The sequence below is a fragment of the Galeopterus variegatus genome, unplaced genomic scaffold (genome assembly GCF_000696425.1).
Source record: "Galeopterus variegatus unplaced genomic scaffold, G_variegatus-3.0.2 Scaffold10720, whole genome shotgun sequence".
NCBI classification, from domain to species: domain Eukaryota; kingdom Metazoa; phylum Chordata; class Mammalia; order Dermoptera; family Cynocephalidae; genus Galeopterus; species Galeopterus variegatus.
Window position 1 is genome coordinate 30,425 of NW_007736831.1, and position 25,266 is coordinate 55,690.

Genomic DNA, 25,266 nt, shown 5'->3' on the forward strand with positions numbered 1-25,266 from the left:
TAACTAGCTGCTAAGTGTTTCATGATGCAGTGACTTTAGATTTGAAAATGACAGTGAGAAAACTAAATAACTTTAGAAATGAAGGTAAAGGTTTTTCATTAATCAAATTCATATAATATGCAAATCATACAGTCTTTAACTCTTCACAATCAAATTTTTAGTAAAATGCATATTGTATACCTAAATAGTAAAACATTTAATGTTATATCTTATCAATTTGTTTTACTTTATTATAATATTCTTCTTGGGTTAAAAAATTAATTTCAGTTGTGCTTGGCATTGCTTAGTGAAGGCCCTAAATGTGGTTCATTCTTTTTCAGTCTTTTAAATTTATAAGGAACAGCCTTATCTTTAATTGAAACACCATTTACTAATGTGGTTTTAAAAGTTGTTAATAATCATTATTCCATTATTAGGCCTTTATTTGTATAATAAATTGCATAACATCTTATTTTTAATATAACTATAACAGATTTATAAAATGAGAGCTTTAAAAGAGCTCTAAGAGTCCTTGGTCCAGTTCTTCTTCTTATAATATTCTGTGATTCTGTTTTGATTTTAATACCAAAGTAGTAGGAAGATATATGGCAGTAGGAGCACTCCTAGGTGCCATTTATTGAGGTCAAGTAAGTTATCTTTGGGCATTGTGAACAGACAAAAGCACAGCTTCCAAATGTGAACTACTGGTAAATAACATTAATAGATCAAGGTGGTATGGAAAGATGGTATAGCAGGCATATTGTAGAGACAACAGGCAGCTGAGAATGCAAAATATCAGTTGCAGATTATAAGACCTTATCAAAACAAGTAGTAATAACACAAGTGAAAGTATGCAATGGAAATATTTGTTGATCAACTTTTTATCTTTTCAAGCATAGTTGTATACATAGATAAAAATGTTGAGGTACTTTTCACACAAAATAGATAATTATATGGATGGTATTTTTAATGAAAAGGTTGTGGGTCCTTCAAATGCTTGGAGTATATATGAATCTCACAGTGTGAATTTTCTAGCAGCACATAGTATAAGGTTGTGAGTTGTAATTTATTTACTGAAATTAAAAACATTAGAAATTAAAGAAATTATAGGTGCTAAAGTAAATGGAAACAAAATGAGAAAGATAAACCTAACTCTCAAGGCACTCAATTATGAAAATACCTATTAGAAGACTACTTGAAATATACATATGATACTTTTTTCTCTGCTTAATAGTTTTATTGAAGGTTGCTGTAACAATGAACCTTTAAGGCTATCCTAAATTTTAAGTACATTAGAACAAAAGTTATTATTTTTATGTCCTTAGTAACATTTAAGGCCCCTCAATTTTTGTCTAAAGAAAAAGTAAAAGGAAAGTTACTTGCAGAATCAAAGACTTACTGATTTTTAAGAACAAACAACTGAATTTTCTACCACCACCAAGTAAAACACTTACAATCTATATAAATAACATGTTTAAGCCCTTGTGTGCAAGCTGCAGGTGACCCAAAACTAAATGACAAATAAGAATTGGCTTGTGTTGACTGAAAGCAACTCACTGACTACTGTTCAGAAAGCAATTGAAAACAAAACAGTCACTATTTCCCACAAATTCTGCCAGAAATTAAATTTTTTAAGATGTTTTAAATCTTTATTTCTACCAGTAATTTTGAGGACACTGTGAGTCTCCTGGTACCACTTCTTTTCCTTTATTAGTTTTATAATAGTACACTGCAGTTTGTTTAATAGAAATTCTTGATAATAGGAGTAAAGCTTATTGTTGTTAAAGAAAATTGGAACTGAGTTTTTTTTTTTTTATTGAAGGACTTTGAAAAATGTTCAAGTTGAACCTAAGAACACTGAGTATACCATTACATTTCCTTAAGGAGGTATCATTTTTTTCAAAAATAACTACTCAGTGAAAGACAATTCCAAAAACTGAGACTTTACTGTGAAAGACAATCCTTTTCCTAAAAATGGCTTGGAAATCTGAGACCTAAGGAATGATGAGTATCATGCTAGGAAAAAGGAATTTATAACTTCTGTCAGATCTGAGATTATTCACATTTAATAGGATTTTTTTCTAATGTCTTGCATTTCTCCTTTTTTAGTATTAATGCCCTAAATGTACAAAGTTAGAGTGTAGATAACTCAGTCAAATGTCAAAAGTACCTTGGCTCTAGTAATTACCTAGGTCATTCTGTCATAGTTGCTACAACAACTTAACTACTTAACAGTCAAATTCTTAGTAGAGTCCTTTTCCCTTTGTCAAAAAAAAAAAGACTATCCACATTGCATGTCACTTCAGACCCTTCTACGTATACATACTTCCATCAATACTGACAGTACAAAGTACCTACAACTTCCAAATTGCATCAGGTAACTCAGTAGTAGTGAAACCATCACCACTTAAGTATCTTGATAAAGTCCTAAATCTTGTTCACATATTGAGAGTAAAGAAGAGTAGATAAGCCAATTATGAATATATGGATATAGCAAAAAAATCCTGGACAGTCTTATGTGAGGGCGAATCCTGATAGTGTAACAACTTAGAATTCCTTGTTAAGTTCCCCCTACCCAAAGATGGCCGACTAGAGAAGTTTGGCACTAGTCCCCCCGACAAAAAGAAAAACAACAGAGAAATGAATATATTTTGACTGGAATGACTGATGAAATATGCTGCAGAGCACCAGGAGAGGGACGAGATCCTCGTGAAACACAGAAGACAGGAACAGCACCATAGAGAGCAGAGCAGGGCATCCAGCCTTCGCCCTGCTGTAGGGACCGGCTCAGAATCAGGCAGAGAGAAGATAAGCTGGAAGAGACCCCAGATGTTTCCACTGCCACTACAAATGCCAGGGATCCCCACCACAAGAGAGTCCCCCAGTCTTTTGGGGACTGAGGCCCAGCTGGAGAGTAGCTGAGAGTTAGTGTAGCTGCAGTCTCACACTGGAAGCCCAGAGAGAGGAAACCCCCTCCTCCCCTGAGCAGCTGAGATGCACTTCCATCCTGGAGCTGGAGTGTGCCCTGCCCTAGACCTAGTGAGACTGACTCCCTTTGTCTGGAGGCCCCGCTTGCATTCTGCTATGTCCAAATGGACGCTGGTGGGACCATGGCCCTGGTTGCCTGGAGCCTAGAACAGACAGAAAGATCAAGACCCCAGCATCTGTACCCAAGCAGTACCCTTCCCCCTCCTCACCCCCCAAGTAAGCTTTTTCTTGAGCAGAAAAGCTGCCAAGTTGTGGTGGTTCCGCACATTCACATGTGCCCAACCTGCATGGCCCATGGACCCACTGAACCCACAGGTTCCTACACCAGCCCACAACCACCCTGCAGTAGCGGTACCTCCCCTTGAAGCCCTCCACATGTTTGCATAGGTGCTGGCAGGAGTACAACCCCAGCTACCTGGATCCTAGGTCAGACAGGGACCAAGACCCCAGTGTCTGAACCCACATGACACTCCCTCCCCTTCCATCCAGGCAGGCAGCAGACCAACTGGGCAGGGAAGACGCCAGTAAGCAGCTGTTTCCCACATCCACACGCACCTGCCCTGCACAGCCCGTGGACCTGCTGAACCCACGGGTGTCTGCGCCAGCAGCCAGCCCAGCACAGAGGGCTCCTCCTCCCCCTGCAGCCCTCCACAGAGCCATCGAGGCCTGCTACTTCTTTGCAGGTTTGCTGGAGTCTAAACAGCTGATCTGGTGGACCACTACAGAACTGCCAGGACCTGTTGCGACATTGCATACCTGCTTCCAAACTGACAGCGGACCAGGTGGGGGCTTTGACTCTCCAAAGCAGACTTCAACAGAGCTGCTGGGCTGAGCTGCCACACCCTATGGCACCTGTGTATACCTACTCTCAGACCAACAGCTGATTGGATTGCAACTTCTCCTTCCCACAGCATGCCTCTAGAGAGCCACTGGGTCCTGCAGCATCCATGCAGGCTTGCTCCAGGCTCAACAGCTGATCCAGCAGCCCACTGCAGAGCTGCCAGGACCTGCTGCATCAGTGTTCACCTGCTCACTGGCTGACAGTGGATCGGGCAGGAGCTTTGACTCTCCAAAGCAGGCCTCTACAGAACTGCCAGACCCACAGACACAACCCTCCCCTGGGACACCCACCCCATCAAGGAACAGCCAAGGGCCCTACTGCCTAGGCCAAAAGTCACCCACAGACAACTCCAAAATTGAATCTGCCAGACCCACAGACACAACCCTCCCCTGGGACACCCACCCCATCAAGGAACAGCCAAGGACCCTACTGCCTAGGCCAAAAGTCACCCACAGACAACTCCAAAATTGAATACAGTTGATGAAGTTGCAAGAAGGCTGCACTACCACACTCACACAGATTCAAACTTAAAATGCCCAGCCCAACTATCAACATAGAGCACTTTTACACAAAAAGAGTCACTCCCTTCAAAAACCACTCTTAAAACTGAAAGATGCAACTACACCACCAACCTAAAACCGAAAGATGCAACTACTACACCGAAAGATGCCAAGACATCAATGTAGAGATATGAAAAACATAAAACCAGAGAAACATGACTCCCCCAAAAGAAACCTATAATTCTCGAATACCAGACCCCAAACTACAGGAAACCATCAAATCACACGAAGAGGAATCCCAAATGGCAATATTAAGAAAACAACATGATGCATGAAAAAACGGAAATCACAAGTCAAAAAACACAATCCAGGACATGTATGAGATACTCAACAAAGAAACAGAAACAATAAAAAAATTTTTAAAAATTTAAAAAAAGAAGAAATCCTGGACTAAAGAATTCATTCAACAAAATAAAAAATACAACCAAGAGCATAAACAGCAGGCTAGAACAAGTGGAAGAAAGCATTTCTAAACTAGAAGACAGGCTTTTTGAATGTTTTTTTTCACTAGTCATTAAGGAAATTTTATTTTTTTATTTTTATTTTAACTTCTCAATATATATTGTAGCTGATTTTCATGTCCCTTTACCCATGCCTCCCCCCACTTTTCTCCCCTCCCCCCCCACTACATCTGTTCACTTGTCTTTAAGTTCAAGGAATTGTTCTGATTTTTGTGTCTTCTTCCCACCCCACCCTACCCTTTGTTTGTATATTTATTTATTTTGAGCTCCCACAAATAAGTGAGAACATGTGGTATTTCTCTTTTTGTGCCTGACTCGTTTCACTTAATATAATTTTCTCTAAGTCCATCCATGTTATTATGAATGGTAGTATTTCATTTTTTTATAGGAGAGTAGTATTCCATAGTGTAGATATTATACAGTTTCCTTATCCACTCATCTGATGATGCACATTTGGGCTGGTTCCAAATCTTGGCTATTGTAAATAGTGCTGCAATAAACATTGGATACAGGTATACCTTCGGCATGATGATTTCCATTCCTCTGGGTATATTTCCAGCAGTGGAATAGCTGGGACATATGGTAGATCTATCTGTAATTATTTGAGGAACCTCCATACTATTTTCCATAAAGGCTGCACCATTTTGCAGTCCCACCAACAGTGTATGAGAGTTCCTTTTTCTCAACCTTGTCAGCATTTATCATTCTCACTCTTTTGGATATTAGCCATCCTAACTGGAGTGAGATGCTATCTCAAAGTGGTTTTGATTTGCATTTCCCGAATGATGAGTGATGTTGAGCATTTTTCATGTGTCTGTTGGCCATTTGTATATCTTCCTTTAAGAAATGCCTATTCAGCTCCTTTGCCCATTTTTTAATTGGGTTATTTGTTTTTTGCTGTAAAGTTGTTTGAGTTCCTTGTATATTCTGGATATTAATCCTTTGTCAGATGTATATTTTGCAAGTATTTTCTCCCGCTCTGTTGGTTGTCGTTGCACTCTGTTGATTGTTTCTTTTGCTGTGCAGAAGCTTCTGAGTTTGATATAATCCCATTTGTTTATTTTTCTTTTGGTTGCCCGTTCTTTTGGGGTCATATTCATGAAGGCTGTACCCAGTCCTACTTCCTGGAGAGTTTCCCCTATGTTTCCTTTAAGGAGCTTTATTGTTTCAGGATGTATATTTAATTCTTTAATCCATTTTGCTGAAGTAAGCATTTAATGTGATAAATTTCCCTTAGTATTGTTTTTGCCGTATCCCACAGGTTTTGGTATGATGTGTCATTATTTTCATGAGTTTCAAGAAATTTTTTGATTTCCCATTTAATTTCATCCTGGACCCATATGTCATTAAGTAGAATGTTGTTTAATTTCCATGTGTTGTATAGTTTCCAGAGTTTTGTTTGTTATTGATTTCTAATTTTAATCCATTGTGATCTGAAAAAATACATGGAATAATTCTAATTTTTTGAATTTGTTGAGACTTGCTTTGTGAACTAACATGTGGTCTATTCTGCAGAATATTCTGATGAGAATGGCTGATGAGAAGAATGAATATCCTGAAGATGTTGGATGTAATGTTCTTTAGATATCTGCCAAGTAAAAATGGTCTAAAGTGTTGTTTAGATCTTGTGTTTCTCTACTGACTTTTTGCCTAGATGATCTGTCCAATGTTGAGAGTGGGGTGTTCAGGTCTACTGCTTATTACAGTGTTAGTGTCTATCACATTCTTTAGATCTAATAGTGTTTGCTTTATAAATCTGGGTTCTACGACATTGGCTGCATATATATTTATGACTGTTAAGTCTTCTTGATGGATAGATCCTTTTATCATTATATAGTGGCCTTCTTTCTTTTTATGGTTTTTGGTTTAAAGTCTATTTTATCTGATAGAACAATAGCTACTCCAGCTCGTTTTTCATTTCTATTTGTGTGATATATCTTTTCCCATCCTTTCACTCTTAATCTGTGTGTCTTTACAGGTGAGGTGAGTCTCCTGAAGGCAGCATATTGTTGGGTCCATCTTTTTAATCCAGTCAGTCAGTCTGTGTCTTTTGAGTGGGGAATTTAATCCTTTTACATTTCGAGTTATTATTGAAAGGTATTGATTTACTCCTAGCATTTTATTGATTTTTGTTTAGGTGTCTTAAAGTATCTTTTGTTCTCTCTGATCTTCTTTTTGTCTTCTGTATTTGTTGGTTCCTTGGGGTGGTAGATAAACTTTTTTTTCCTTATTGTTAGCATTTTTGTTTTACTGGTAGGTTTTGTTCTTTCTTGACTATTCATGGCAGTGATGGTTGTATTTCATGTATCAAACCCAGTACTCCCTTGAGAATTTCTTGTAGGACTGGTTGTGTGGTATTGAATTCCCGCAGTTTTGTTTGTCTGAGAAATATAATATTTGTCCTCCATTTTGGAAGGATAGCCTTGCTGGGTAATGTTTTCTTGGCTGGCAATTTTTTCCTTTAGTATTTTGAATATATCATCCCATTCTTTTCTGGCTTTTTGGGTTTCTGATGAAAAGTCTAATGTTAGTCTGATTGGGGATCCCTTATAGGTGACTTGCCACTTCTCTCTTGCAGCTTTTAAGATTCTCTCATTGTCTTTGAGTTTTGCCAGTTTGAGTATATTTAACACGTCTTTGAAAGGACCTTTCTGGGTTGAATATGTTTGGGGATCTTTGGGCCTCCTGAATCTGAAGATCTGTGACTATCTCTATACCTGGGAAGTTTTCTGTTATTATTTTATTGACTATGTTTTCAATGCCATTTTTAAAAAATATTTATTCTTTTTCCTGGTCCGCCTGTGTTAATTCAAACAGACCATCTTCAAGGTCAGAAATTCTCTCTTCTGCTTGTTCTAGCCTGCTGGGCTGGGGCTTCTTTGGCACAGCATGGCTGACTGAGGGCATGTGGGCCCGGTGGCTCTCAGGCCTCTCTGGGTGGTGGGCACTGGCTATGGCTGGGTGTCCCATGGCACCTGCATCTTTCAGCATAGCTGACTCAGGGAGTGTGGTCTCAGTGGCTCTCAGGCCCCTCTGGCTAGTGGGGACTGACCTGTCTGGGGGTCCCATGGCACATGGCTCCTGCCTGTTCTGGTATGGCTCTCTGGCCTCCTATTGTTACTTTTTAATAGTTGCAAATTGGTTGTTTTGTGGGAGAGAGCAATGCTTGGAACCATCTACTCTGCCATCTTGACCAGAAAGTCCAGGCTTTTTAAATTAATACAATTGGACCAAACCAAAAAAAAGAAAGAGTTTTTAAAAATGAATAAAACTGATGATATCTTTCTGATAACCTCAATTGTACAAACATCTGTGTTATGGGCATATCAGAAGGGGAAGAGAAAGGAAAAAGCATTGAAAGCCTATTTAAAGAAATAACAGCCAAAAACTTCCCCAAGTATTGGAAGAGATATGGTTTCACGATATGAGGAGCTTAAAAATCCCCCAAACAGATTCAACCCAAAAAGACACATTACAGTTAAATTGTCAAAAGTCAAAGACAATGAAGTAATTCTACAAACAGCAAGAGAAACCATCAAATCACCTATAAGGGAATCTCCATCAGCAGACTTCTCAACAGAAACCCTACAGGCTAAGAGACAGTGGGATGACATATTCAATGTGCTAAGAGAAAGACTGCCAACCGAGAATACTATATCCAGCAAAGCTTTCCTTCAGAAATGAAGAAGAAATAATATCTTTTTCAGACAAACAAAAACTGCAGGAATTCACCACCAGTCCTGCCCATCAACAAACACTCAAGGGAGTCCTACATCTGGAATCAAAACTGATATATATCACCAAAATACATAAGAAAGAATAAAAACCACTAGTAGAACAGATAACACAAATGAGAAAGATAAAGAAAATGTATTTCATCACTACAAAAAAACACCAAACAGCAAAGATAAACAATAGAAGAGAAAGAAAGGAACAAAAGGAATATAAAACAACCAGAAGAATATTAATAAATGGCAGGAATAAGTAAATATCTTTCAATAACAACCCTAAATGTAAATGGATTAGATTCCCCACTTAAAGTATGTAGACTGGCTGAATGAATTAAAAAGTAGACCCAACTATATGCTGCCTGCAAGAAACTCACTTTATCAAGAAAGGCACTCATAGACTAATAGTGAAGGGATGTAAAAAGACACTCCACATAAATGGAAACCAAAAATGAGCAGGAGTTCCTTACTTAGATAAAATAGACTTAAAACCAAAAATTATAAAAAGAGACAAAGAAGGATACTATGTAATGATAAAAGGATTAGTACAGCAAGAAGATACAATAATCATAAATATATATGCACCCAACATTGTGGCACCCAGATACATAAAGAAAATGTTATTGGATCTAAGGGCAGAGATATACCCCAACATAATAACAGTTGGGGATTTTAACATGCTGCTGTCAGTATTGGACAGATCATCTAGACTAAGAATTAGCAGAGAAATATTGGATTTAAACATCACTGTAAACCAAATGGACTTGATACACATATACAGAACATTTCAAACAACAACTGCAGGATATACATTCTTCTCATCAGCATGTGGATCATTCTCCAGGATAGACCATGGGTTATTCCACAAATTAAGTCTCAACAAATTTTAAAAGATTGAAATCATATCAAGTATATTTTCAGACCACAATGGCATAAGGTTAGAAATTGACAGCAAACAAAACTTTGGAAACTATCTAAATACATGAAAATTAAACAACCTACTCCCAAAGAAGAAATAAAGCAGATCAAAAAATTCCTTGAAACAAATGAAAATACAAGCACAACATACCAAAACCTATAGGACACTGCAAAAGCAGCATTAAAAGGGAAGTTTACTGCAATAATGCTTACATCCAAAGAATAGAAGGACTTCAAATAAAACACCTAACATTATACCACAAAGAGCTAGAACCTTGAAACAAATGAAAATACAAGCACAACATACCAAAACCTATAGGACACTGCAAAAGCAGTATTAAAAGGGAAGTTTACTGCAATAATGCTTACATCCAAAGAATAGAAGGACTTCAAATAAAACACCTAACATTATACCACAAAGAGCTAGAAAAAAAAAAAAATCCCAAAATTTGTAGATGGAAAGAAGTAATTAAGATCAGAGCAGAACAAAATGAAATAGAGGCAAAAAAATGAAACAAAAAGTTGCGTTTTTTCCTGAGACAATAAACAAAAACAGACAAGCCATTGACCAGACTAATAAAAGAGAGAAGACCCAAACAACAAATATCAGCAACGAAAAAGGAGACATTACAGCCAAAACCACAGAAACATAAGGAATCATTAGAGACTATTATGAATAACTATATGCTGACAAATTTGAAAATCTGGAGGAAATGGATAAATTTCTGGACACATACAAACAACCAAGACTGAACCAAGAAGAAATAGAAAACCTGCCCAAACCAATAATGAGCAATGAGATTGAAGGAGTAATTAGCAGTCTCCAACAAAGAAAAAGCCCAGGACCAAGTGGCTTCACTGCTGAATTTCACCAAATCTTTAGAGAAGAATTAAGCCAATCCTTTACAAACTATTCCAGATAATTGAAACAGATGCCATTCTCCCAGACTCATTCTATGAGGGCAACATCACCCTGATACCAAACCAGACAAAGACACAGAGAAAAAACTCTAGGGTAATATCCTTTATGAACATAGATGCTCAACAAAGTATTAGCAAACACAATACAACAGCACCTCACAAAGATTGTACACCATGATCACCTGGGATCATCTCAGGGATGCAGGGATGATTCAACATATGGAAATTAATAAATATGATACAGCACATCAACAAAATCAAGGATTTTCTCAATAGATGTAGAAAAAGAACCTGGCAAAATTCAACATACCTTCATGATAAATATTCTTAGCAAATTAGATATAGAAGAAAAGTATCTCAACACAATAATAGCCATATATGACAAACCCACTGCCAATATCATCCTGAATGAGGAAAGGCTGAACTTTTCTTTCAGAACTGGAACAAGACAAGGATGCCCACCCTCACCACTCCTATTCAACATAGTATTGGAAGTATTAGCTAGAGCAATCAGGCAGCAGAAAGAAATAAAGGGCATCTATATTAGAAAAGACAAAGTCAAATTGTCCCTGTTCAAAGATGACATGATCCTATATATAGAAAAACCTGAAAACTACTGTAAACCTTCTAGAGCTTCAGGATACAAATCCCATTCATGAACTCAGTAGCATTTTTATGTGCCAACAATGAATAAGCAGAAAAAGAAATCATGGAAGTAAGCCCATTTATAGTAGCTACCATAAGAATATAATAAATAGGAATAAATTTAACAAAGGAGGTGAAAGATCTCTACAATGAGAACTAGAAAACGCTGCTGAAAGAAATTAAAGAGGACACACAAAAAAACGGAAAGACATTCCATGTTCATGGACTGGAAGAATTAACATTGTGAAAATGTTGATGCCATCCAAAGTGATCTACAGATTCAATGCAATCCCCATCAAAATACCAATGACATTCTTCATAGAAATACAAAAAAAAAAAAAAAATCCTAATATTCAAATGGAACAAAGAAAGACCCCAAATAGCCAAAACAATCCTGAGCAAAAAAAAAAAAAAAAGTAAAGCTGGAGACATTATACTACCTGACTTCAAATTATACTACAAAATCTTTTTTGAGGGCCTGCAGTGAACAAGGCACTGTGCTAAATACTGTTGGTAAACAGACATGGCAGTGTCAAGTAGGTAGTCATTTCAAATAACAGACATACTTAAGGTAACTTAAGGAGGTGTTATTAGAGAAAGGAAGCAAGTAGAGGATCAGGACCTGAGACAGTCTAATATTTAGAGGTTAGATTGAGGAAGAGGAGTCATCAAGGAAAGACAACAAGTGACCAGTGAAGTAAAAGGAAAATGAAACCATATCAGCTACTTTAACAGAGAATTTAATAAAGAATTAGCCTAATCGTGGAATACTGAAAGGAAAAATATTGAACACTGATGTAACAGAGATAAAAACTTTAGGAAATCAGCTACCATGCCTAAACAAAGGAAAGAAATGGAGGTTATCAGAACCTAAAAGCTTGGAGGGTGTCCATGGAGCTGGGACCAAAACCTCTGAAGAGTATATGCTGTCCAGCTGGTGCTTATACCTCAGGAGCTTGGAGGAGGACCCCCACAGGCAGCTGGTTTTAATATCTCTGAGAGAAGGTGATGAGACTGGTTCTGGAAGTTGAGGATAAAACTAGAAACTGGAAACAACCACTGCTACCAGTGTGCAGAAGTGCACACTGTGAAGTGGAGTGATGCTGAAAGAAAGAGCAAGCAAAAGGGGAAGGAGTCTCCTTCTTGTGCCCCCTGTTGGCAGAACCTAACAGGAAGCCAGTTAGTAAAAGAAACCTGTGGTTTATAAGATCCAAGTAACATCACAAAGCAGAGTAAAAATAGGAGATTTGGAGCTGGGGAAACTAATAGATTAACCAACACAGATGCCAAACAAAATGAAGTAGATGCCAAATAAAAAAATTCCAAACTAAAAATACATGGATAATTTCTGCTTCCTACATATTTACCCAAGAGAAATAAAAACATATCCGCACTAAAACTTGTCCATGAATGTTCGTAACAACTTTATTCCTAATATAATGGAATGCTATGCAAAAATTAAAAGGAACAAATTACCTTTGGAATATACTATAAAGCATATGTACTTCACAGGGCCTGGTTTTCCAAAGCCTTGCAGTTTCAAATATTGACCTTGCAAGGACAGGAAACTTTCCTCAGAGTATAAGTCTCTGTTGCAAGATAAGAATTGTGGCACAGCAGGTTGCTGGCTCAAAGACAGACTAGTTACTGATTGTTATGTAAAGATACTGCAAATTGCTATAGGAAGAAATGTTTGCTAAGATCAAACTATTGTTAATAGGACCACTTAATTGCCTTACTGGGATGTTATCTGGCTTTTTTCACTGAAAGTTACCAGCCTATACTGTTAAAGTATAACCCCACCTATGTCTCTTCCTGTAACTTCCTGGTCTGGAAAATAAATGCAGGAAGAGAACCCCAATTTGATGTTAATTTCCCAAGGAAGGAATGTCTCTCTCTTGAGGGTTCTGGCAGGAGATTAACCACTTCGGGGCCTCTTACTGCTCAGAAGAGATGGGCTTTGAGTAATCCTTTGCATCTCCATGGGGGGCGAAGCAATGCAAAGCAACAATTACTGATTCATGCAACAATAAAGATGTACCTCAAAAACGATATGCTACGTGAAATCCGTCAGACATAGAGTATGTACTATATGATTCCCTTTATATTAAAGTCTAGAAAAGGAAAGACTTATACATAATGACAGTGATTGCCTGGACTGGGATTGGCTGCAAATGGGCAAGTCACTACTAATAATTTGGAGTTCCTATTTAAGATAAAAACCCTTTACCAACCTTGCCCTAAACCAATTCAAGACCACTTTCTGAACCACTGTTAGTGGCTTTAGCATTCAAGCCAACTCAAGAAAACAGAAACCATATCAGCTACTTTAACAGAGAATTTAATAAAGAATTAGCCTAATCGTGGAATACTGAAAGGAAAAATATTGAACACTGATGTAACAGAGATAAAAACTTTAGGAAATCAGCTACCATGCCTAAACAAAGGAAAGAAATGGAGGTTATCAGAACCTAAAAGCTTGGAGGGTGTCCATGGAGCTGGGACCAAAACCTCTGAAGAGTATATGCTGTCCAGCTGGTGCTTATACCTCAGGAGCTTGGAGGAGGACCCCCACAGGCAGCTGGTTTTAATATCTCTGAGAGAAGGTGATGAGACTGGTTCTGGAAGTTGAGGATAAAACTAGAAACTGGAAACAACCACTGCTACCAGTGTGCAGAAGTGCACACTGTGAAGTGGAGTGATGCTGAAAGAAAGAGCAAGCAAAAGGGGAAGGAGTCTCCTTCTTGTGCCCCCTGTTGGCAGAACCTAACAGGAAGCCAGTTAGTAAAAGAAACCTGTGGTTTATAAGATCCAAGTAACATCACAAAGCAGAGTAAAAATAGGAGATTTGGAGCTGGGGAAACTAATAGATTAACCAACACAGATGCCAAACAAAATGAAGTAGATGCCAAATAAAAAAATTCCAAACTAAAAATACATGGATAATTTCTGCACATGATTCTTTAGACGTCAGGAATATTGAGCAAAATGTCAGGATTAAAATCATGATCCAGATCTACCATTAACTATCAAGTAACTTAACATAAAGGAGCCTCAACAAGTTGCTTATCAAAGTATCTCAGCTTACATTCATTTTTTTCCTGTTTTAGGATTGCTCTGAGTCCATAAAATAAATGTGAGTGTTCTATCCAAATGTGCAACATCATTGTTAGCATAATTCTAAATATTAAAAGGCAGACATTAAGCCAGAAGCAAATTAAATATAACCTAACACAAATTATTAAAGTAGGTAGGGAAGTATATAGCTATGCAAATAATGACACAGCTGGTTAATATCATGATTTTCTAATTTGGTCCTTTGATATGTATAAGTAAGTTAATAAGCTATATATATATATATTACTCTTAAACTACAAGTTCAGACCTATACCTTTTCAAACTGGTTCATATGCATCGCTGTATTAGCCCAAGAAGGCAATTCTCAATTAATGGTGCATTTTCAACTAATGCCTAGCAGACCTACTCCATCATTGAACCATGATATAATCAGTCATTTTGTATCTAAAGGGGAGGCTCCCTATATTTACAAAGATAACTGAATGTGGACTATACCCTGAAACTGGTAAAAAATAAATAAATAGGGCCGGCCCGGTGGGGCACTGCTACAGTGCGCCACTTGGGAGTGCAGCGCTCCCGCCGAGGGTTCGGATCCCACATACAGACCAGTTCCCGCTCACTGGCTGAGCGAGGTGCAGGCGCAACACCGAGGGTTGCAATCCCGTTGCCAGTCCGGTCCGGTACGGGAGCGACACTGAGGGTTGCGATCCGTTGCCGGACACGAAAAAAGACAAAAAGGAAAAAATAAATAAATAAATAAATATATATATATATATATAAATGCATTGGAAGTATATATGATATAGATATATGTGGAAAAGAACCTTTGTCCTAAGAAGTAACAGAGCCAAATAGGAATAAAATATTTAATTGAAAAGAATATGACAGTACATATTCGGAAAAGAAAATAGAGAAAGGTTTTAAATGATGCTTACCCACTAATTAATGGGTAAAAAGCAGAAATTACAGTTTGGATTCTTTGGATTAAGATTTGTTCTAATCTATAGCATTAAAATTATTTCACATGTGCACATAAAGTGGAAAAAAACACCAAAAACTTATTGTTATAACATCTAAATTGAGTTGAGATATGCCAGCACACAAATAGTAGGACTTCAACAGTATTCATATATTGATTATATTGCCACTGGTCCTCAACCTTTTAACTTACTTCAAAATGACCTGGAAAGTCTTTTAAAAACATGGATTGCTGGGCACCTTACCCAAAGTTTCTGGAGTGAGAACTCCTAACTGCATTTCTAATAAGTTCCCAGGTGATGCTGATGCTGCTAGATTGGTCAGGTACCATGCTGGGAGAACCCTTGGTATAGAAAAATCAATTATATGTTGATTCACATTCTATCAGTACCTTCAAAGCAAAGACAGAGTATCTTGGAGAGATTTTACAGCCTAAAGGTACTCAATGAACTATCTTTAAGTCCTCAGTAGAAACTACGAAGAGAATCTGACCAGCTACTATAATAAAATGCAAGAAATTAAAAGTGGACCTTCTATTACAGTACAAGAGCTCCTCCCAGGAGTGGTAGGTTGGTTAGTTACTTTTAAGTTGGTGGGACAAATGTACTGGCATAATGGAGTGAGCCTAATAGTCATGGACATCAGTCTGGATGTGACAGAGATGGAATGCAAAACATTTCATAATTCATTTAAATGAAGCTTAAGAGTTTCAATCATAATGACGAGAAATGAACAGGTAATTCTTAGATGTCTACATGGGTCATGCCACCTCCAGTAACATCTTTTATATATATAGATGGGGGAAAAAAAGGGGGTCACCAAAGAAAAATACTAAGATTCCTATTACTATCATTACAGTATTGTCAAATACTTGCAAGTACATTCAAATATTGTTCACAGCATAGCATTTACAATAACAAAAAAAATTGAAAATAAAAGTAAAATAAATATATTAAGCTTTTATTTAATATAATTCCTATGATGATTAGTATATCTCAGTCACAGTAATGATCCTTTTTCCTTTAATTTTTTTAAAATCAATATATGGAAGACATGCAATGCTAAGTTCTTCTTTTGTACATCCTTTAAGACAACACTTTTCTGAGTATCCTCTGCGTTTTCTTTGGGGATGATTCCCCCAAAACAAATTGCTTATGGTTTTAATTTTGTTCGTACTTTTCTTCTGAAATTTTACACTCTCATGTATATACGGATTGATATAATGGGATGAGGAAAAATCTCTTGTCTTATCAGGGGGTGAGTTGACCTTTTTATACCGATACTCAGGTAGTGACTGCATCTCCCAACTATTTATTGCTTCTTCCCGAGTGGCAGAAGTAGAGACTGTTGAGAGACAAGAAAAAAAATCCTACTTTATTAAAATCTTCCTTTAGATGAAAATTTATTATTGGAATACTAAAATCAGCTAATTATTAAAAAACAAGTAATCACATTTTAAATAAAGGATAGAAAGAATGGTTATTCAAAACCAATATATTTTCAATTAAAATAGTTGTAATGTTTTCCTATAAAAAGGTTTAGAAACCTTTACATTTTGAATTAACATGTTTTACTAAGCTATCATTCACATGTAATAATATTCAGCATTTTAACATATACAATTCGGTGGTTTACAGTACATTCACAAGGTTGTGCAATCATCACCAATATCTAATTCTAGAACATTTCTATCATTCCAAAAAGAAACCCCATACCCATTAGCAGTCACTCCCATTTCCCTCTCCCACTATCCCCTGGAAATCACTAATCTCCTTTCTGTTTCTAAGGATTTGCCTATCCTGTATATTTCATATAAATGTAAGCATACAATATATAGCCTTTTGTGTCTGGTTTCTTTCACTTAGAATAATGTTTTCAAGGTACATCCATGTTGTAGTATTTATCAGTACTTAAATCTTTTTCTGGCTGAATAATTTTCCATTGTATGGATATTCCACATTTTGTTTATCCATTCATCAGTTGATGAACATTAGAGTGATTTCCACTTTTTGGCTACTATGAATAGCACTGCTATGAACATTCATATACAAGTTTTCATGTGAACATATATTTTGAAGTTTTGGGGGTATATACCCAGGAGTGGAACTGCTGGATCATATGGTAGTTGTATTTAACTTTTTGAGGAACTGCCAAACGTTTCCACAGTAGCTGCACCATTTTACAATCCCATTTAAAAACTATGGTTCCAATTTCTCTATATCTTCACCAACACTTGATATTTTCCATTTTTTTTATTTTAGCTATCCTATTGAACATGAAGTGGTATCTCTTTGTGGTTTTGATTTGCACTTACCTAATGATTACTGATGCTGAGCATTTTTTCACATGCTTATTGTATATCCTCTTTGGAGAAATGTCTATTCAAATCCTTTGCCTATTTTCAAATTGGTTATTTGTCTTATACACATTTTATAACTAAGTGGTTAGCAGAAACTATTTTGCTCTTCATTGAAATATAAAGAAATGAAGAAGTGGTGATATGCTTAAGGTACAATGAACTGATTAGTATTGTTATACTGCTCTTAACTCAGTCAGCATTATTGCATATTGGAAACTAAAATAACTCCAGACAGTAATTATTTGGAGGCTTTATGGACTTCCATCAATGGCCCTTATCCATCTACAATATCTTCTAGGAGTATATATTTGCCAATATCCTCCACTGTAGACCCAGCCCTTCGGCAGCCGTGTTCTGAACCATGTGACTCAACCATATAGCCACAGTTGAACAGACTGGAGGCTGGCACCTGACTGCAAAAAAACCCAATCTATTACAATGGCCACCAATCCATGTCATGTGAAAAAATGAATTGGCCTAATCATATTTCCTCTCTTTGAAATTAGAGCTAAGAAGTAATGAGAAAAAGATGAGTTAGAACCAAAGCTGATAGGATTCTATGAGGCTTCTCCTGACAAACTAAAGTCATAAAGGAACATAAATACAGGGAAAAGAAAAGACTTAGAAAGAAAATAAGAGAGGAAGAGAAAAGGTAGTTTTTAGAGCTGATATGATTCCTTAGGCTTTCCAAAGCCTTTCCAGTCCATTTCTAGATCTTGTTTGTTTTTATAACTACTCTCCCCTTTTATCTTGAGGTTATTTAAGTGAATCTCTGTCCCTTACAGATAGAGTCCTACAGCACACTTTAATAACTTTGTATTTAATTAAAAGTTTTGTTCTTTAAAAGGACTAATAAAATAGAATGCTAGCCAGACTAATCAGAAAAAGAAAGATGAAAATGATCAAAATACAGTAGGAAAAGAAGAAAAAAGTATAGATACAACCAAGTTTGTTTTAAATAAATGAATATTATGAATACATTTAAAAATCAAGATGGAGTTCTGGTCAAGATGGTGGAATTGGCAGTCCCTAGTGTCACTCTCTCCCCAAAATCAACCAATTTACAACTATAAAAATGTAACATCAGCCAAGCTGGGGCCACTAGAGCTCAGGGGAAGAGGAGAAGAGACCTACAGAGTTTGAGAAAGCAGGAGAAACCACGATGAGAGAAAGAAAAAACTGCTCTGACCATTTCGAGCCCCAGGCACTTCAAGGCTGGAACGGCTGAGCACATGGAGCAGGAGCCAGCAAAAGCTGCAGCTGTACCCTTCAGATGGAGTTACTTAGAGGCAGCAGGGGAGAAGAGGGCCTTTATGGCCCCCAGGACAGCAAGACCTCTAATAGGGTTCCCATGGACCCATGCAGGAGTGAGGAACCAGAACAGCTGAAAAAGGGGAGCCATTCAGAGGATGGTAAGTCATTGCAAGGGACTGGCACAGGGCTTGTCCCAAGGGAAGTGTTTGGAGCATGGGCAGTGGGAGAGATGGGCCCACCAGGAGAACACTGGGACACAGCAAGGAGAGCCAATCCACCACCCAATCAGCACAGGGCCACTCAGAGGAGACTGGTCAGGAACACAGAATTGCAGGGGTGAAGTTTGATGAAAAGACCCAGGCCCAGATCAGAGTTTCTAAACAACCAAGGTACACTGGGTCTCTGGAGAGCCAGAAGTACCTACAAGGTCAACCATTAAACCCTGAGCTGCACAAAAAGCCTTCCCCAGGGAAACAGCAGTAAAGCAGCAATTTAGCTCAACCATATAGCTCAAGTACTGGTTCCCATAGGAAGTTCCCCCATTTTAGAAGTAAGCAAAGGACAAAAAATTAGTTCCAGCCCAGGCATACCACCAGTGCCTTGGGGCCTGCAAAGGGACATGAGGCATGAAGCTGGGGACTGGGACCCCACCAACAACCACTCATACTGCCAGCATCTCATGGCCCACCCAGGGACCTGTGGCATGGAAAAGGGGACTGGACCCCCCCCAACAACCAGGCACACCGCCACTGCCTCAGGGCCCCACCCGGGAACCCAAGGTTTGGAGCCAGGGACTGGACCCCCCCTCCCAAAACCAGGCACACTGTGCCAGCATCTCAGGGCCCACCCAGGGACCTGAGACATGGATCCAGGGACTGGACCCCCCATCCCACAACCAGGCACTGCACCAGCACCTCAGGGCCCACCTGGGAACCCAAGGTATGGAGAAGGGGACCAGACCACCCTCCCACTATCAGACACACCACCGGTGTGTGAGCTGGTGACCTGAGGCATGGAGCTGGGGACTGGACCCCCCTCCCACAACCAGGCACACTGCCAGTACCTTGGAGCTCCACCTAGGTACCCAAGGTATGGAGCAGAGACCAGAACCCCTTCCACAACCAGGCACACTGCACCAGCATCTCGGAGCCTGCCTGGGGACCTGAGGTATGGAGCCAGGAACCAGACACCCCCAACCCCGACAACCAGGCACACTGCACCAGCACCTTGGGGCCTACCTGGGGACCTGAGGCATGGATCCAGGGACTGGACTCCCTTCCCAAAACCAGGCACACCACCAGCACAAAGGAGCATGCCAAAAACATCACTTCCATGTGGGTGGCCCACCAAACCATCACTATAACCATGGCTACCGTGAAAGTGGCTAGATGCCACAACCACCACACAGATGATCCTCCAGCCACTGGAGTGTACTGACACAAGAAGAGTCATCAGCAGAGATAAAGAAAAGAAGAGGATGTTTCTCCCCATGAAGACGATTTCAGAGTGACAGAAGAAGCATCTGCTCTATGATAATATTGGGGGACTTGATCACACCTCTCAGCATTGGACAGATTATCTAGGCAACAAATCAACAGAGTAACCATTATTCTTTCAGAAGGAGAGAAAAAATCTAGGGTAATTGGAGGGGGTAGGGGGGAAGGAGAGGGGGATGGGGAGAGATTGGACAAGGGGCATAAAGAATAATTACAATTTGTAACAATATATGTGCTAGTAATATTGATGTGATCAACATATCTCAATCTTGAACCCCAAAAATATGAACAATCAATTTTGATTCAATAAAAATTTTTTTAAAAATCAAGATGAAATGAATTTTTAGAAATACAAGATGCCTTAATGTGCACACAAAGAGACAGAAAACATAAATGTATCCACAGTATTCAAGGAAATTAAAAGAGTAGTCATAATTACAACCTTCAAAAAAACACAGACATAGATGATTTTAGAAGTGAGTTCCAACTATTTTTCAAGATCAGTAAATTTCAATCATATACAAGTTGTTTCAGGAAAAGAGTAAAAGCCGTCCACCTCACTTTAGGAAGCTAGTATAATCTTTATTCCCAAACTAGATAAGAATATGAGATTTAAAAAAAAATTACAAGCCCATTTCACTTACAAGTGTTGATTTGGAAGTCCTAAATAAAATATTAATTAACTGAATCCATAAACACATTTTATAAATAATCCAGAAATGCAAGGATAGGTCAAGACCACAAAATCCATCAATGCAGTTTACCATGTTAATAGAGTCCCATCCTCACTCTCAGCCACCTTTGCTTTCTACCTCATGAGAAAATTGAAGCAATCAGAAGAGAACTTAAATTTGCTTCCCTCACAATTTTTTTTTTTACTCATGTCTTAACATCTGTATCCACATATTCTGCCTTCCTACCTATTTCCATAGATGAACTATCCACTCTAAAGTCAATTCCCACATTTATGTATTACATCTCATCTCCTCTTGCCTACTCCGGGATGCTACACCAGCAATCCTCCCCTATATCCTTCACCGATTTTTCACTTCTATTAAATCACTCCTATCAGCAAACATGTTTATTTCTCCCACTTAAAAATAAACAAACATTTCTCTTGGGCCCACTTACCCTGCCAGCTACCATCATATTTCTTTTCTCTTCTCTGGAACAAAACTCCTTGGTAAGAGTATTCTATATTTACTAATTCATTCCTCTTCTCTTATTCTGTCTTAAGACTACTCTAACAAGGTTTTTGTTCTATCACTGCATCAAAACTTCTCTTATCAAGGTCACAATGACCTCTATATTGCTAAGTTCAAAAGTCAATTCTTACCTCAACTGACTATATATATATGTATCCGTGACTCCTAAATTTCTACCTTCAAACAAGATTTCTCTTTCAAATTCCAGATTCTTATATCCTGCTACTTCTTACTCAATATCTCCACTTCAATGCTTCAAACTCAACATGTTTAAAACTCCACCTGAAATTTTCAAACTCAGCATGTTCAAAACAGAACTATAGTACTGACATTGTCTTCCAAACCTGCTCCACTTGAGGCCTTTTCTATCTCGGTTGATGATAACCCCATCCTTCCACGTGTTCTACACGGAAAACTTTAGAACCACTTTTTTAAAATTAAGTGTTGAGTCATTCTTGATTTCTCTTTTTTCTCATATCTCATATCAAATCTGCCCAAATATATCTAGAATATAACAGTTTTCACTCCTCCACTGCTATCATTCTCATCCAGCTGCTATTACCTGTAAGACTCTTCCTAATAGGTCTCTCTGCTTCTGCTCTTGCCTCCCTACAGTCTATTCTCAATACAGTAGCCTGAGTGATCTTTTTAAAATGTCAATTATGTCACTCCCCTGCATCACTCAGAGTAAGACAAAGTCCTTAAAATAGACAAAAAGACCCTATTTGATCTTGCCCACTTATTACCTCTCTGACATTATCTTCTACTGCTTTCCTCTCTTTTTGCTCCAGCCACATTGGCCTCCTTGCTGTTCCCTGTATACGCCAGACAGCAGTGACTTTGCTCTATTTCCTCTGCCTAAACACTCTTTCCCCAGATACTCACTTGACTAATTCCCTTACCACCTCCTTCATCAAATCTCACCTTTTCAATGAGGCCAACCCTGACCACATTATTTAATACTATATCCCACCTTTCACCTCCCTAAACTCTTGATCTCCCTTATCCTGTTTCACTTTTTATTTCTTCATAGCTCTTATTACCTTATAATATTTACATACTTATTATGCTTATTACTTCTATAAGCTGCATGAGGCCTGGGATCTTTGTCTGTTTTACACAATCATCTTCTAACATACTGTATAATTTCCTTAGGTTTATTGTCTATCTTCACTATTCTGTGAGGTTCATGAGGGCAAGAGCCATCACTGTTTACTCTTATAACCCTATGTGCCTAGCACATAATAGGCACTCAAATTTTGTTGAATTAATGTATAAAGAGAGGGCCCTGCATGGACCAGTTGTGATGATATCTAAAAAACAAAGAAAAAAGTAAGAATAGGTGAATGAAAACCAAGAATAAGAGAATATGGTCAATCTAACTGGAATAGGAGTTGTGGATTATAAAAAGCTCATGCTGAAACATTAATAATTTCACTAGGCACTAAGAGCTAGGAAGAACCATACTCAGCCAGAATTTAGAAATACAATATCAACTTCATGGTGCCACAGTCTGGGGTAGGTCTTGGAGACATCGCCCACACCCTCAAGGTTGCATTAACAGGAAGCACACAATTTCAGATTCAAGTTATGTATGAGTAGCTCTGAAAGAAAGCATTTTTTAATATCAGTGTACCAAATTATCTCCGCCTGTGTCAGACTCAAATAGAAGATTAAAACTGTGGATAACTGACTTGATCTAACACAGTAATGTGTCCTGCTGGTCAAAGATAATTAAAAATTAATCAACTTTTTAGCCATAGTCGTATGTAAAAGAAATGGCCTAATTATATGAGTATATTGTATATTGGAAATACAAACCTCTCTTCAACTTCTAAATTATTCACTGGAAATTAACAGGACAGAATAAATGTCATCTCTCTTTATAAATTAATAATTCAAAAAACTTTAACACAAATTTGTATGGATAACCTAAACCCATTTTTCCTTTTTCCAAATATTTCAAAAAATATTTCATTAAAACTCAAGCTTTATTGTCACATGTTATTTCTACTTCAGCAAACTGTCCTTTACATAGTCCCCACAGTAATAGGTTTAATGGGTATGATAATTCTGAAATATTTTCAGTTATATTTTTATTTCCTATAAGTCTTGTTTCATTGCAACTCTCCCCTCATTGAATTAATGACATTTATTTCTCCAGGGGAGTGAGAATAACACCTAAAACAAAGGGGTCATTAATCAGGTCTGAGTTTTAAAGTTTCTTTTATTAAGAAAACTGTCTTCAGAGCAGCTTTGTTGAAAAAAGGGATTCCAAAGTCTCTTTAAATAACAAATTCAGCTTGGAGATCTGAAGGTAAAATTTTGATTATAGAATAGGTAGTGAGAGCACAGTATTTGATTTGAGAGATATGCCCATTCAACATGAAGCAGAAACGGAAGGCCCTCCTTGCACTTCTGGGAGAAAGGAATATGAAAGAGAGGGAAGAAAAAGAGAGTTAAGTGAACTAGACCTTGTTACCCAAAAGTATGGTCCACCATCAGCAGCATCAGCATCACCTGGAAGCTTGTTAAAATGCAGAATCTCAGGCCCCACCCCAGACCTACTAAATCAGAACCTGTATATTAATAGGATTTCCAAATTATTCATATGCACATTATAGTTTGAGATTCATCAAACTAAAGCACAAACAGAAAAGTTTGGGGAGAGACATTTCCTCCATTGTAAGAAAAGGACAAAGTGTGTTTATACACAGGTAGGTTTGATGGTGGAAAATGATCAAGATTCAATCTGATGGCTCCTGTCTTTAAAAGTTTTAATTCCGGGGCCGGCCCGGTGGCGCACTGGATAGTGCGCCGCTTGGGAAGCGCGGCGGCGTTTGATGGTGGAAAATGATCAAGATTCAATCTGATGGCTCCTGTCTTTAAAAGTTTTAATTCCCTTAGCAATAATTTTATAAGTGTCATTCATTCATTCATTAAACAGAAGTTGAATGCCTACGATGTGCTAGGCACTGTTTTAGTTTGTTTCAATCATCTACATTAAAGTCTCTTTTTAGCATGACAGTCTACTTGTTTCCTTAATTTCAGAAATCTTGACTTTTCCAAGCTTACTTTAAAAAACAATGATTTTCTTACTATGGATAAACTATAAACGAAGTGCATTTTCTTTTAAGATGGCAAACAACATTGGGACTACAATATGTCAGTCACAAACTGTAAAAACATAGTTGAAAGATACCAATGGATCTGAAACAAGAATATTATTCCTAAGATTGCATGAAAGCATGAATCATAAATTCTATAAATATTAAGCACATATTATGCGCTAGGCCCTCTGCTTGGCATTTCAGATAAACACCTGCATGAGACAGTCCCCACAATATGGTATATTATGCAGGGCTGGCTTTATGGGAGTGAGACTTGTGCACAGGCCTTGCATTTGGTTTTAATGCTCCATCGTTTCAGTCTTCAAATTCTCAATCACTTTATCTTCGAACTTGTTAAGTGAAGTAAACACAAGCACATGAACACTTAAGTGTAGCCTGATGGGAAAACGGACCGTGTGTGTGAGCAGAGGAGATATGGACAAGAAAGGAAAAAAGCTTTATATTTTATTATTTTAATGGCCTTTTCCTGCTTTTTGAACAAAGGGGCTCTGCATTTTATCTTGCACTTGTTTGGGCCAAACATGTAGTCAGTCCTGATGATAGTCAAATAGAACTATATGCTAGATACTACTTTGGAATAGAGAATGAAGCAATTGACTATGAAAAGATCAATGATAACCGCACAGGGAAAAAAGACAAGTTGGCCTTTGAAGGACAAAAAGGAGTTTGCTAGATGACAAGGGCACTCCAGAAAGGGGAAGTTAGGGAAGAAACAGCATTCTTA

The 25,266-nt window shown here is 37.9% G+C and overlaps 1 protein-coding gene across 1 annotated transcript in view; it reads right to left on the bottom strand.

Annotated features, from left to right (window-relative positions):
* Positions 1-16,082: 16,082 nt before the first annotated feature.
* Positions 16,083-25,266, bottom strand: part of INSL6 (insulin-like 6) — an 11,068-nt gene continuing 1,884 nt past the window's right edge. Inside the window, exon 2 of the mRNA XM_008594404.1 lies at positions 16,083-16,441. Within this exon, the coding sequence (XP_008592626.1) occupies positions 16,083-16,441 (359 nt within the window). The remainder of the gene's footprint in view (positions 16,442-25,266) is intronic.